The following is a 16547-nucleotide window of genomic DNA, read 5'->3' as shown; positions in this document are numbered from 1 at the left end:
TGAGGCGAGGTGTTATACTTTTGAAGAAGCTTTTTGCACCACTACTCCAAGGGCCAAATGTTTTTGACAATATGATTATCGTAAAATATCAATTAATGTATTTTCATATCAAATCAAAATAATGATATTATTATAGTATATTTAGGTATATCAAACAACATACTGGATATACCTAGAAATTATATATATATGATTTTTTTCATAATATAAACAGTAACCATAAAGTTCTATGATACCTACAATAAATGAATTATTATCCCTTTAAAAGATAACTGAACAGACAGTGTTAGTTTTACTTCCAAAGTTCCGATAATTATGTTTAGTTGTGTTTCCGCCATGATGAATATTGACGGTAAATCGTAAAGTAATACATACAATTCATATACATATTTAATTAAACTACATCAGAGATTTATCAGGATAATTATCTATTTCACGTGATTAATGATGATGTCCGCCTAATCGATTTGGGTCAAGGTAAGACTGGCCATCTGCTCAGACCATGTTACAGTGAACAAGACGTTTGCAAGCATTCTCTTTACCCTCAATTTCATAATGTAACTGCAAATTCCAGGCAAAAAATAATATTTTTTAAAGTAATTTAAGACGAGTGATCTTGTATTACTTGATGGTAGGCCTTTGTGCAGGCACGCCTGGGTACGTACCTCCCACTTTTTGAATATTTAAACGCCAAATAATGATATTGAAGTAGTATTGTTGTGTTCCAATTGGAAGCGTACAAGACTGGGGCGCATTACACCTAGTGGAGGTAAAATTGGAGAGGACTGTTTCTATTTTATACATTTTTACCAAATTTCTTGGTAAAGTAACAGGTTTAGCTAGTGTTTAGCGTTCGATTATATGTATTATGTACTTTATGTACATATTAAAAATTCAACAACGCCTATGTTTATCATCAGTGGTAAATTACCACCAAGAAGTTTATTCACCCGTCCACCTACCTTACCTAGTCTTATAAAGAAATGAAAATTTGCCACACTTTTATTTTATGATCTATATATTTATATCTCTATTTGAAATATGAAGTTTCGTAAGAAAACCCCAACAACATTAACCGTGAACTATTAATTACACTAAACACTAGTTCCAACAGGCTGTTGCACAATTTACGTGCACGCTATAAAAGACGCTTTAATAATAAATTCGCTGTAATATTGCGTTGCGACAGAAAACGAGGATGCTATAAGGATATTGACAAAACCGAGTGTAAGCGACTGTCCGGTTGTCGTATCCGCCACTTTGTAATGGTTACCTAACACCAAAGAGGTCCGCCTTTCGACCGTGGCTGACACCGACTCCAAATATAACAATAATTATAACTACATGATATAATCGTTAATCGACTTTTAAGTAGTCTAATATTTTTCATTTCATTTAACTTAGGAAGACTCTAAAAAATATGTTGAATACGCAATTATTTTTATTACTTTTTCGTGCATATTCATTTGTTTTAAAATAGTGTTTTGTTTGAAGTCGGTTTTTCTTTTTGTTAAAATTTTATTTATTTTTTGATTTTAAGTGAAGCTGATGTTGACTAACTAAGTTTTTTTTTAATATGGATAGATTAAGCGTTCCGTTTATATGAGTCAGAAACTACTTCGAGGACAATTTCAAAGGAAACTTGCGAATAAAGCAAAAATAGACTTTCGAAAATGAGGATTTAATACGTCACGCGGCGTAAACTACAAGGATCCCTCGAAAGAGCTGTAATCGAACTCAGCAAAAAACTTTGAAAAAGGCCAACTATATTTCGTACATCATATGACATCACATGACATACACAAAATTTGATTAAAGATAGTAAGAAATTCTGCCCCATATCGCACCCTAACTGCGAGCCGTATAGGAGTTCCATCACTACATAGTATAAAACAAAGTCGCTTTCTCTGTCCCTATATCTTTAAATCTACGCAACGGATTTTGATGCGGTTTTTTTTAAAAGATAGTGTGATTCAAGGGGAAGGTTTGTGTATATAATACATAAACAATATAGTAAAGAAACACTGATAATTTTAGAAGTTTGCGATGTGATGTCGTAAATATACAAATTCTGTAGTAAGTATATTTAGTATCAGTATTGCACCCGTGCGAAGCCGGGGTGGGTAGCTAGTTGATTATAATATTCGACTATGATAATTACATAAACATAACCACATTACGGAAGGTGACTCAAATATCCAAATAACCTATAAATAAAAGATTCGACCGAGTATCGCTAACGTGCTCCTCAGAATTGTTCCGTACCCTTCCGTTTCGTTACTTTGTCATGGATCCTGTGCTCAGAACCTTACCAAACTTTCACCAAATTACCCTTGAAGTATATATTTTATAATAAAAAAAGAATTATCAAAATTGGTTAACGTGATTTTCAGTTATTCACCTATTTGTCGCGCATATATATAATGCAAATTTAAGACTTATGTCGTTTTCATATGGATACCATCATCGGAAAAAAAATAAAAAAAAATGGGACCCCACGGGAAGCACTACCTTTCAAACAAAAAAAAAATTATCAAAATCGGTCCACCCAGTGAAAAGTTATGAGGTAACAAACATAAAAAAAAAAAAAAAAAAAAAAAAAAAAATACAGACGAATTGATAACCTCCTCCTTTTGGAAGTCGGTTGAAAAATTGAGCGCTACGTCAGAGTATACGTCACGCGACACATTTTCGTTTATTTCATTTCAACTTATTATCTATAGCTGTATATGGGTATTGGGGTCAACCAAGTAACACGTAGGCCAAAATAGACAACCAAGGGCAATTATCACAATAGTACCATCGAATGCTCACCATTGAATTCCTATAATATTTAATATTATTTTTCGCTTAATTTTACCCATGAAAAAGGTTAAAAAGGTTAAAGGTTAAAAAATAGAAATGGAAATTTAAAAGCTACCATTATTTTATGTACCCGTTACGTGGGGCTCAGCCTCTTCTTAGTAGAGCATTTTAAAAGAAATAACAGGAAAAAAAGGATACATAAGTTAGTTAAGTAATGTTTTTATTGAATAAATAAACCAAAACGTCAAAACTATTACGACCCAATAAATAAATACAGGACTGAATAAATGTTGACATTTTCATATTAATTTTAAACATATATTTCGTAAAAAATATTAAGTCAGTGAATCTCTACGTGAAGTTTCAAAATAGTAGGCAAACGGCAAACAGCAATAATATTCCAATAAAGATTCGTGGGAAATCTCTATTACCTATTATATAAATTGAATTATATTTTAAGAATAACCTAGATTTCGTAAAGAAAATATAAGTATTCATACGAATGATACTATCCATAAAGACAGTATAATTATTGATATGTTCGGTATAAAAAAAAATACTCCATCCCAGGCCTAGGATACATTACCTTCAAATTATTTTGTAAATATAAAAAAATCCTTAAAGTATTTACTTAATAATAAAGACCAACTATTAAGATACATTAATATTCAGAGAATGATTGCTTAAAAGTATTAACATCGCCTGTTGTAAGTGTCCTTGCTACAAAATATGTTAAATTATGATTTATTATCAAGTGAAGTAACGAACGGTGATTATGTATGTTGCGATCACACTAAATAGTTATAAAATAATGGGTTAGAAGCGAGTTAATCTATGTTTTCACGTGCTAAGCTATAGATATTGAGACAGAGAGTGATACTAAAATATTGTTGTCTTCTTCTTTCTAGTGTTAAAGAAGTGTGATAGAAGAAAATAAATCTATGTTTTTTTTATGGTATAGGTTGGCGGACAAGCGTATGGACCATCTGATGGTAAGTGGTCACCATTACCCATGGACAATGACGCTGTAGAAATATAAACTATTCCTTACATCGTCTATGTGCCACCAACCTTGGGAACTAAGATGTTATGTTCCTTGTGCCTGCAGTTACACTGGCTCACTTACCCTTCAAACCGGAACACAACAATATGTACTGTTATTTGGCGGTAGAATAACTGATGAGTGGGTGGTACCTACCCAGACGGACTTACACAAAGCCCTAACGCCAAGAGCCTTGTTTCAATCAACCATTTATCAATAACTATAAATTAAATAGATAAGGTACGAAATCCTCCATTATTAAGGGTCTGTTCGAGGATTGCTAGACAAAAGTTCCCTTTACTATTTAGGAAAATACCTCACTGTTACAAGGTGACGACCTCCGTGGTCGAGTCACTCCGAGGTCCCGTGTTCGATTCCCGGCCGAGTCGATGCAGAAAAAGTTCATTACTTTTCTATGTTGTCTTGGGTCTGGGTGTTTGTGGTACCGTCGTTACTGTGATTTTCCATAACATAAGGGCTTTAGCTACTTACATTGGAGTCAGAGTAATGTATGTGATGTTGTCCAATATTTTATTTAATATTTATTTTATAAGAAATATTACTTATGAAATTAATTCTTAGCACCAATTATTACATGAAAGTTTGTACTTGATAAAATATTTAAACTCACAATCATCAGTTAAGATTCACGTGTTCTAGATACTGGCTCTCAATAATAGACGTTGATATTTAATGGAGAATATTGTACTTTGAAGTTCGCTAAGATTAAAGTGTTCTGAAATATCCTTTAAAATACATACTTTGATTAAGAAATTTTGTAATATGGAATTGCCGCGTTCACCTTCAGAATATCCAATCCAAAAGGCAAACACGATTCAATTTGAAATGCGGAAATAAAGTTCTTTACGTATTTTTTACGTATTGCTTTACCCTTTCCTTAAAGATTTTTTTTTGTTTAATTCTAGATTTAAATAATATACGGTGGTTGTGAAAATGAGAACAAAACTGCAAAATAATATTTCAATTTTTTTTAATTTTATTAATCGAATAAGTTGTGGTACTATATACATTCAAAATGTTTAATTCAATAATAAATACTACACAACTGTCTACTACACAATATTTGGTATTTTTTCTTTGCGTACAAAAAATGATTGCATATACCTAAAACGATAAAACAATTAACATATTATGTGAAGATAACTCAATTCAGCACTAAGGAAAATTTAGGTACGAAATTGAAAGTGTCAGGGCACTTAATTCATACTCTAAAGTAAGCTCGATTGCTTTGTATCTGAGCGAAACAAAATCTCAAATTTTTTTAGTAAAATAATATAAAAGTAAAGTAACAGCCTGTACATTTCCCACTGCTGAGATAAGGCTCTCTCTTCCATTAAGTAGTGGTTTTGGAACATATTCCACCACGCTATTCCAATGCGGGTTGGTGGAATACACATGTGGCAGAATTTTGACACATGCAGGTTTCCTCAAGATGTTTTCCTTCACCGCCGAGCACAAGATGAATTATAAACACAAATAAAGTACAAATATATATAGTGGTGCTTGCCTGGGTTTGAACCCGCAATCATCGGTTAAGTTGCACGCGTTCTAACCACTGGGCCATCTCAGCAAATAATATAGAATTATTCTTATTGCTTTAAGCAATAAGACCGCCTTTGCACGCTTCTCTTTTTTGTTACATGTTCTTGTAATGTTATGTACACTGTATCTTTTGTTTTTTGTGTTCAATAAAGTGTATAAATAAATAAATAAATAGAATATGAAATTTGTTTTTTTCAATTTTTTGAGACAGTTTTTAATTCATTTTAATGACATGGAGGCATTGAATATATTTCATTTAATACATTGTTATAATTTCATACTATTTATTTTCCCAGGTTTTAGATACTACCTACTTCTACTACTGATATGAGACTATTCAGTCATAGTACAGCGATATTTTTTGGGTAGACGATATAAGTAACCTAACCAGATATAATTACAGCATATTGACTCCGCTCTGGACATGTGCCGTTAAGAAATTTGCATTTTCACTTAAAGAAGTATCCTCCCCTAATTGTGCTGATGGCCAGGATTTTCATCATTTTGACAAATTCAACATCCGCAGCAGCAAAAAGGTTGTATAAGATGGTGCATAATAATATTAATCATAGAATTTATTAGTTTTATGATAATTTCGTTTTTGTATTATATAAGGTTACTACATTCTAAAACAAGTATTGAAAAAAAAATAGATACAACTAAGAAATTAGCACTTGTTGGTATTTTGTTTGGTCGTTTGTGGTTGTGTATGTGTGTGTGTTGTGCTTACGATTCTATTTGACATGTTGTTAGTAGCTATGTGACATTTAAATGTCAAATATGGTTGACGAGTAAAACCCGCTAAGTTAGATAAATAAAATTAGATATTGTTTCAAAATCACCAACACACATTTTATTGTACAAAATAAATTAACACAATGTTTATAAATTAATGATAAGAAATAACAATAAATTAAAATTAAAAAAGTTAGAAATATTCAAATTAAAATTGTTTTTTTCTGATCCTCATCATTGCTCATACACTTAAGTTATTTGTTATCGGTCCTGAAAATGTATACAGATTATAAGTTAGAATGGAAGGCAATGAAAGGTCTTAATATATTTGTTACACGTATACTATTAATGTTTATAAATAAATGCATGTTAAGTAAATATGCATGCATGCATGATAGTAAATAATAAAAGTACGTAAATAATAATTACCAATCTGATGTAAATCTTCGAGTTCTTGTATTAGGGCCACGAGCGAAGGGCGGCTCCGAGTTGGTACTGAAGAAGTAAATACCTGTAGTACTGAAATAAAAAAAAATAATTTTACAACCATTAACAAGTTTTGTTGCATAAATAATTAATGCTACCTTAAGTAAAATAAAATAGCAACACGTCAAAATACATAATTGTATAAAATCCACGTAAATCAACACACAAGTGCACTGATCATATTTGTGCAAAGCTCTCTGTGTTTTGAGAACGATACTGTATGAATTCGTATTAGTATTCCACTCATGAAGTGTTGAGTTATTTAAGATGATATGACATTTTGATTCGTGTATTATATATACTTCGTTCGAAACTTAGTTAAGAGTTTTTTCTTACAGAGGAAGTACTTAATAGTACTTAATAGTAACAATTGTACTTCACACGCGCCTGATTTAAAAGTAAAGCAATACTTAAAACTTTTTATTAAAATGTAATATATACAATTAATATTTCTCGAATACATTTTTTTTATTTGTTATAGTGAATTAAGTAAATTAAATTCTGAATTTCACCCGAAACTTAGTTAAGAGTTTTTTCTTACAGACAGGCCCGCCGCTAGCTGTTTTGTCGCCCGCGTGCAATACCTATGATGCCGCCCTTTTATTTCGCTGCAAAAATGCGTACCACTTTTCCTCCATACAAAACAAACGTTAGCCACCCACTCCGTCTTTCTGGAGGATCCAAAAAGACGGAGTGGGTGGCACGTCACGAGATCGTTTGTGCATACTACCGTGACGTCCTGATGATAGGCTCACCTCTGCGGGGTTCCACTTCCTAGTGAGTTCTCAGGGTACAGAAACCCTTAACCCCGGGACATTTATGGCGGGAGGAGAAGACATCCATTGCGAAGACCCCTTCTTCTGTAAAGAGGGTCCTGTCTTCTTAGGCAAAGAGGGTCAGCAGCACTGTTTCCATTAAGGGAGTCTTAAATAGGTGTATTTTCCGTCCAAGTACAGAATCAGAAAACAAATCCCATACCATTGCATCGAGGAGTGAGACAAGGGGACGTTATTTCCCACAAATTTTTCATTAATGCAATGGAGGATATGTTCAAGACGCTGAACTGGAAAGGACGTGTCATCAACATCAATGGCGAATACATCTCTCACTTGAGATTCGCAGACGACATCGTCATTATGGCAGAAACGCTGCAGGACCTACAACAGATGCTGAACCATCTGGCTGATTCTTCTGTGCGCATCGGTCATGTTCAATGAACATGTTCTATCGGAACCGATTGCGATACACGGTACCGTCCTCGACGTTGTTCAAAAATATGTCTATGGGCAGCCTGCGATTAGGTAGAAACAATCTTGAGGACGAGGTGAATAGAAGAATTCAGCTGGGTTGGACAGCGTTTGGGAAGTTACGTTGAATCTTTACATCGTCGATCCCACAGTGCCTTAAGAAAGTCTTCAATCAGTGCGTCCTACCCGTCATGACATACGGAGCCGAAACGTGGACACTCACGGCAAGGCTGGTCCACCAGTTTTAAGTCGCTCAGCGTGCTATGGAAAGAGCTATGTTCAGAAATGAGGCGATCCGCCAGAAAACCAAAGTCATCGACATAGCCCACCGGATTAGTAAACTGAAGTGGCAGTGGGTTGGCCATATTTGTCGCAGAACCGATAACCGTTGGGGAAAACGCGTTCTCGAATGGAGACCGCGTTTCGGCAAACGTATTGTAGGACGTCCTCGGGCACCGTGGAGTGACGACTTACGCAAGACAGATGGCAGGAGCTGGATGTGAGTAGCTCAAGATCTCAGTGGCGTGCAATTAGAGAGGCCTATGTCTATGTATGATGAGATTTATTTATTTACAATAAATAAAACAATACAATGCCATAGAGTGCACGCAGGCAAGGTGTTTAAAGTCCTCCTATGTAGGCATTGATGAGCTTCAAGGAGAGTTGGACAAAATGTTGCCCGAAGCTCCATCTACCATCTCATATGTGTCTACGCCTTAATTATCGTCCCTTGGAGGGCGGTAGACACTCCTCGAGGAGACCTCATTGAGGACCGTGGATTAAAAGGGCCTCCGTTTTAGTTAGAGAAACCTTCAAGACCAGCATCTCGATTCGATCCACCGTGAGCGACCTTAGGATTTTTAGGACCTTCGACAGTACTTTTTTTCGTAAGATAACAGACGAAGGACTTTTAACTTTACTCAGTGCGATATTTTACGATGCTTATTCTACTTAAGGATTTGTGGGAATTATAATAATGACTTGAATTAGGTACGTGATGTATTGCTCAATTTGCCGCCCCCTGGACGTGCCGCCCGCGTGCGGTGCACGCTTTGCACACCCGCTTACGGCGGCCCTGCTTACAGAAGAAGTACTATGTACTTAATAGTAACAATTGTACTTCACATGCGCCTGATGTAAAAGTAAAGCAATACTTAAAACTTATTATTAAAATGTAATATATACAATTAGTATTTCTCGAATTATAATAATTATCAAATGACAATAATAATTAAAATCCATAATAATAATCATATAGATTAGTTTTAGGCTTAGATATTTCAATTTGGAATTACAGACAATATTATTATTATTATATTGTTTAACGTACATCTGACAAGACGCCTTTGAAATAAAATTAGCTATACATTAGGGATGTGATATTATGTACTGTTATTATGTTATTATTTCGGATACGGATATGGCTGAATATATTTAAAAATTCTTTAAGACATGGCCAGCAGCTGGCTTTATATTTATTAATTGGTATATAATAACATATAAGGTAGTGTAAAATTTAAGTTATAATAAATAGTTTTTTTTACTGGAGTCGGTTAGAGTGTCGGATATACGTTTATTTTTGTTACGGCGACGGAGCTCCATAACATTCTTGGTATACATCAATTGAACGCTCGCCTTACCACAATCAATTAACTATTATTGGCATTCATTAGTATTAAGTAACGCGTGTTTGAAACGATTAACAAAAGAGTGAAGACAGCAAAAATTACCAGTTACGTTATATGATTACCTTTGTTTTGCAATTTTACGTGCAGCTTAACGTGAAAGGTCTGTGGTTAGAACGCGTGCATTTTAACCGATGATTGCGGGTTCAAACCCAGGCTAGAACCACTATATATATGTGCTTAATTTGTGTTTATAATTCATCTCGAGCTCGGCGGTGAAGGAAAACATCGTGAGGATCCCTGCATGTGTCTAATTTCATAGAAATTCTGCCACATGTGCAATCAACCAACCCGCATTCGAACAGCGTGGTGGAATATGTTCCAAACCCTCTCCTTAATCGCAGAGGAGGCCTTATCCCAGCAGTGGGAAATTTACAGGCTGTTACTAACGTGGAAGGTCGTCGTTAATATAATTTGTTTTTTTTTTTATAAAAAGGTAAATATATTACTGACTTGATTTCTTACTTTTCCGATACATATTCGCCGTACAGTACTTCATCGCTAGGATAGAATATATCACACCATCCAATTATGTAAGTTATCCACGAGTAGCATTTTTTTGCATAAAACCCTGTGGTCGTCAGAATCGACTCTGCGTAATAGATGGGCGCTCTAGCGTGGTCACAACCTGATTTTGCTGGAATAAAAAAACTTTATTCAAGTAGGCTTTTACAAGCACTTTTGAATCGTCATTTTACAATTAAATGAAGCTACCACCGAGGATATACTGTTTATATTAAATCATAATAGATTCGAACCTTCAAACTTCAGGCTGATTATTGAAATGTGAAATTTGTAATACCAAACTATCGCACCATAAGAACTTTCGATCCCCGTTCTCATAATCATCCAGATGTTATCGATAACGCCATTGTAATATTTTTATTTCTATTTCAAAATAGGTATTTCGGTATTGTATTAATATTCTCATCGATAATTCTACTGCGGTGTACTTTTCAACCATTGATATGATCGGTGATTAAGGTTAAAAAAATATATATATTTTAAACTCAAAAGATGTCACGTTTCGCTACTAGCATATTTATTTAATACTTTTTTTTTAATTACTAACTATTTATTTAATACTTTTTAACTACTGGGATAGTAATCGTAGTAGTGTTATGGTTATAGAAAAAGAATGTTAAACCCTCAAGAATGTCTGAATGAATTGGCATTTGACAAACACAAGCTAGCAACATTTTTGACTTTGAAACAAAATGAAATTAAAACAATAAATTCATTGACGTTCCTATTTATTTAACGCAATATTAAATTGCGATTAGTTTTAACTAGAGTTTTAGATTATAATAACCATTAATAACTTGTGTCATCATATTGTAGTTGTCGCCCGCGACTTCTCCTGCTTTTTAGGGGCTGGTCGTGAGATGTCAGGTATGAGGACTCTATGCCATTCTTGACAATAATGGCATAGAGTTGTTAAAGATCAACAGGTAGACAGAGTTACTTTCATTCATAATATATTACTTACTCTGGTTTTCAGTAGATTTACAACCAGGCTGGACGACACCTCCATTAGAATAGAAGTCTGCGTGACCACTTGATTCTAACTTCCCTTTCGCTAAGGCATTAGTGTGAAGAACATCGACATAGCGCGCATCACTAGAATCGAGTTTCTTCGTTTTATCCATCGTTGCAAATAAAGGTAACGCCGGATCAAGTCCTAGAAAATAAATATTTAGGTGCTTATGAAAATTATGTTACAAATTATTCCGAGACTTCATTAAGCAAATTATATTTTTCCGGACAAATTATGTTGGATTGTCGGGAAGAGATGGTTAAATCATATTCATATTAGCCATAAGTCTTCCCATTGCACAACACTATTTTTTTGGGTTTAATCCTAAGCTTTCTTTATTTTTGTTTTTGGTGTACAATAAAGTATATTTCATTTCATTCATCATTCGAAAAATAGTTTCTTTTTAAGTTACCTCCTGCGAGCTCTATTGAATTGACATTTAACAGGTAAAATTTAATTTTAAGCGCGACAGCTTCAAATGAAGAGAATCTACATTCTGAAGCGCTATTCAAGAAACTCACTATTTTCTATTTTAAGACAATGTTACGCATAGGTAATTGAATAAATTTAAATTATTATGTATATAAACACATCTCAAAGTTCCTTACTTAATATACAAGTTTACTTGGTAAGGCTTTGTTAAAGCCCGTCTGGGTAGGTACCATCACATATCATCAGTTATTCTACCGCCAAACAACAGTACTCAGTATTGTTGTGTTTAGATTTGAAGAGTGAGTGAGCCAGTGTAACTACAGGCACAAGGGACATAATATCTTAGTTCCCAAGGTTGGTGACACATTGACGATGTAAGGAATAGTTAATATTTCTCCATATGCTCGTCCGCCAACTTATACCATAAAAAAATATTACAAGTAACGTAATACTATCTGTTTTACCTGAAATTCTATCTAGTGTGCCTGATTTTAGGAAGTTCGAAATATATCCGGCAGTTTGCCCGCCCAGACTGAATCCAATAATATGAAACTGTCTGAGATCGAAACCATGGTTCTGCACCATCTCGTCAATTAACTGGGCTGTGCACATCCCCACCAGCTCAGTGTTGCGAGCGGCTTGCATGTAACATGGTTCCAATGCGATTTTATTGTAGTCAATAGATATTATGTTGTAGTCACAGCATTCCATGTATGCTGAAATACAGTTAAATTTAAAATTATCATTTTAAGAAATGCAATGGAAAATGAAACGTAATATAATAGGAATAGATTATGAATTTGCTTTCTTGTACGAAGTATGAAATAACACGTATATTCAATTGTTACAAAATTATGAACAGTGTTTTCATCGCTAAAAAGTTCTTCCAAAAAAGAAAAAAAAAATAGAAATGAACCTTTAGATGACTTTTGTATTTTAATGATAATTAATAGTTTAAAAACGGACGAATATTTTTGAGATATATTTTTTATTTCTTTAAGAAAATAATATAAGTATATTAATGTAAAATATTGGTGCCATTACCTGGTCTTATTTCCGTGTTAGGAGAGAAATCTCTGTGTCCCGTATAACCATGTATTAAAACCTTAATTGGACTATTTTTAACCCATGGAGCTGAAGCGATGGAATTTGTGTCCGAAACCTTTAATTCGTGAGGGTTGTCTTTGTTTGCCCTAATAAAAAAAAATACGAAATGTTGCACTTAAAATTAATAAGTCCTAGTTTATGGAAAATTAATTATATAATATATATTAATCAAATACATAATTTTGTTTAGTAACCAATTTAAATGATGAAATTATTAGAAACATATTATTCTATGTTGGAATATAAAAAAAATATGTATTTTCTAGTCTCTTACCTCGTGTATAGCCAAAAACTGACATTTTCATTCGGACAAATTAAAGGTGGAGACACACAAATATCATCAAATAATGCAAGTCCTTTTGCTAGAAAATAAAATAAAAAGTAGTAAGACACAGTCAGTAAAAAATATATTCGTAAATCATGTCACGTCACAAAAGTATTGCTTTGTTCCGGCTCGAATTATGACTGTAACTAGGATGGATGTTCACAGTCTTGGTGGTCAAAAGATAGACGTAACCACTTGTTGTACATAGGTTATTTGCCTTTATTTTTGCGATTGATAAATGTTTATTGCATATCACATTGGTAGACTTGAGTATGTAAATTGTAGGTGCATTGTACATTCACAATTATTATGGGTTTGAAGTGTACCAAAAGCTCAAAAAAGGACTGAAAATAGAATATACGTTTTATTAGCGAAAAATTGCAAATACTTGATTTTCTTACTACCACATTCTAAATGTATCGAGATTATATTATTATATTGACGTTACCCTAGAGGAAAAAGAACATAAGCTGTACTGTTTGTGATAGGTATATGTAGCTATTATGAAGGAAATATCACTTGCCCTTTACTTTCTTATCTGGAATTTAAATAAGGTAAGTCTAGCGTACCTTAAAGTATAAAATATCAAGATAATAAGTTATTAAATAGAGTTTGACCGATATTTACATAGTATTAATCTTTTGGACGAGCATTTAAGGCCAGTTCCATATGGTCCTTAAACTGCTATGAGAAATGGCATTCCTAGATATGTTATGTGTGTATGTATGTATATATATATATATATGTATGTATATATAGAGCTAGTCTAACACCAAATGACAATAAATTAAACATTACAATTATTTATTCTGTAAACAAATAATATGCGATTTATATTATATGTTATATAGAATTTGATTGTAAATCAATGCATTTTTAATGAATGTAACAAATTAAATTATCACGGTATTAAATGTAGGAGATTGGTTCTTGAAACAAAAATTATATTTTAGATTTATTTCAGCTGAGTTGATTCGCCTCTTCGTGTTAATAAATTATTCTTTTATGAGAAATATGCTTACCAAGATTCTCGACTTATTATGTGAGAAAATATTATTTTTTGTATATAAATAACTGTTCATCCGTGTGGGTAAGTATCCTCAACTTATTTTAATTATTCTATCGCCAAACAAAACAATACTCAATATTGATATGTTTTGAAGGGCGAGTGAGCCAGTGTACCTAACAGACAAAAGGGACATAATATTTTAGTTCCCAAGGTTGGTGGCGGAATTGTTAATTAAAAAGTTTGTTTGATTATGTAAATTGATTTTTATTTTTAGCTTCGCCGTGGTATTAGTTTACGTTTACCCAAAAAAAAACTAATTACCCGTATGTACTAACATATTAATTACCAACCAATATACACAAGATGTATTGTGAAAAGCGAAATTTTTAGACTCAGGAATGTTCAGTTTTTTTTATTGCTATAGCTTTGCGCATGTGCATTTGCGAATGTGCATATGTTGGTAAGTGGTTATCACCGCCCATAAGCCATATAACCATTCTTTACATAGCCCATCGCCACCAACCTTGAGAACTAAGATGATAGGTATGTCCCTTGTGCCTGTAGTTACTTCAAACCGTAACACAACAATACCAAGTATGTTGTTTGGCGGTAGAATATCTGATGAGTAGGTATCCACCCAGGCGTGCACAAAGCCCTACTACCAAGCAAGTACTTACGAGTATTTTAATAGTTTGAATAATCTTAAACATAGGTATACTATACTGAGAATTTAATGGCGATATATTTGTAGTAGATTTCGAGTCCGGATAGAAATGTAATGACCTTTTAATTAAGTAACAAAGCAAAGTTCAGTAATTTCCGGTGTAATAGTAATTCATATGTAAATATTACGTTTCGACCTCATAAAAAGCTTAGACACTTGAATAGATAAGGTGAATTGTGATTTCAATGAATTAAAAAAATCATGCTGACATTGACCGAGAAAATGTTTAACAATGCCACCGTGCTAGTAGTTCATTATTTACTCTTCTTAGAATATCATGAAATAATGCAATAATTGAAGAATAATAAATGGGTTTGATATAATTCAACATTCTATCTATTTATTAATTGTTTAATCTATACATATAATACAATTGGAGTGTCTATTTGTAATATTCAAATAGCCCTTTTTACTAAATGCATATGTATGTATACACGGTACATATGCCAAAATAACATTTTTTACAATTTTTGTCTGTATAACTGTTTGTTCCGGCTAATCTCTGGAACGGCTGGACGGATTTTGACGGGACTTTCACTGGCAGATAACTCTTATAAAGGGGAGTAACTTAGGCTAATATATTTTTTGTTAAATTCAAACGCGTACAAGGTCACGGGCACAGCTAGTTTATTATATGAATTCAAAATAGGACAAGCGAGAAACAGAAGAAGTTACTATGTCTGTTTGGCTGGAAAACTGGAAAAGAAAGGACCAAAATTTTTAGAATTAAATGGCAACTACTAATGTTATTCTGGAACAATCTTAAAAGACATCCCATTATGGACGTTAGCGGAATACCTTCCAGATCAGCTTATGAATCCTGACTCCAAGATCAATAAAGGAAGGAACGCAACTAACACAACAATAACAAAGAAGACAAATTACAAATTGATCAAATATGAAACAACAACAACATGCTGTAAATTTCCCACTGCTGGGCTGAAACCTCCTTTCCCTTTGAGCAGAAGTTTTTGGAACATATTTCTACCACGCTGTTACAAAGCGAGGTGGAATACACATGTGGCAGGTGTTCTATGAAATGAGACACGATGCAAGTTTCCTCGTGATGTTTTCCTTCACCGAGCACGAGATGAAAACACAAATTAAGCTCACAAATTAGCTTGAAAATTCAGTGATGCTTGCCTGGGTTTGAACCCGCAATCATCAGGTAAGATGCACGCGTTCTAATCGATGGACCATCTCGGCTCTTTATAATACAAAACAACATATAATATATTTTTATATCCTGAAGTTTTTGTTCTGCTGCTTCTAGATGATGCCTCTTAAAACATACAGGCACATAAAACTCCTAAATTCAATCGAACAAATGTAATACACAGTTACAGACAATCCAATATAGTTTATTTAAATCCACAACTGTTACACATGATCCGACTAATTAATAATATTTTATCCATTTATTGAATTAAAAAACAATAATATACTTACAAAGACACAAGAAGAGAACAGCAAGGAACATATACAACATTGTAACGTTAACGTTTTAATTGTTTTTATTAAATTATAGATTCATCTGAGTTTTTGGAGAAAAATCAAAGTGCGTGCAGTTACTCGTCACAAATGAGTAATCGTTATGCGTCAAATAGGTTTCACTGAGTTAAAAGCGTTGCACTGAAATACGACCTTGGAATATTACACCAATGGTGCCCAGAAAGAATTGGGAAGACACAAGATTTTTTTTTTTTTTTTGATGAGGCATAGGTCTATTTAAAAGAAAATCTCTCACGACACTGCTGCTTCGTAAATTTTATCACTGGCATAAAAACGCATTAGTGAAGAATGTTTTTTGGATAGCTAGATATAAAAACAGCAAGCGACCTTGTGGTACT

The 16547-nt window shown here is 33.5% G+C and overlaps 1 protein-coding gene across 1 annotated transcript; it reads right to left on the bottom strand.

Annotated features, from left to right (window-relative positions):
- Positions 1 to 6237: 6237 nt before the first annotated feature.
- On the bottom strand, positions 6238 to 16547 carry LOC124532171 (lipase member H-A-like). Its single transcript, XM_047106903.1, has 8 exons — positions 16147 to 16547; positions 12914 to 13001; positions 12577 to 12725; positions 11997 to 12248; positions 11053 to 11244; positions 10029 to 10200; positions 6575 to 6664; positions 6238 to 6415 (listed from the first exon to the last, which is right to left on the bottom strand). The coding sequence occupies exons 1-8, from the start codon at positions 16184 to 16186 to the stop codon at positions 6400 to 6402; spliced, it is 999 nt and encodes a 332-aa protein (XP_046962859.1). The 5' UTR covers positions 16187 to 16547; the 3' UTR covers positions 6238 to 6399.

The sequence above is a fragment of the Vanessa cardui genome, chromosome 8, assembly GCF_905220365.1.
Source record: "Vanessa cardui chromosome 8, ilVanCard2.1, whole genome shotgun sequence".
Taxonomy (NCBI): domain Eukaryota; kingdom Metazoa; phylum Arthropoda; class Insecta; order Lepidoptera; family Nymphalidae; genus Vanessa; species Vanessa cardui.
Note: the sequence above shows the minus strand (reverse complement) of the source record. Positions and strands in the feature narration are given on the sequence as shown.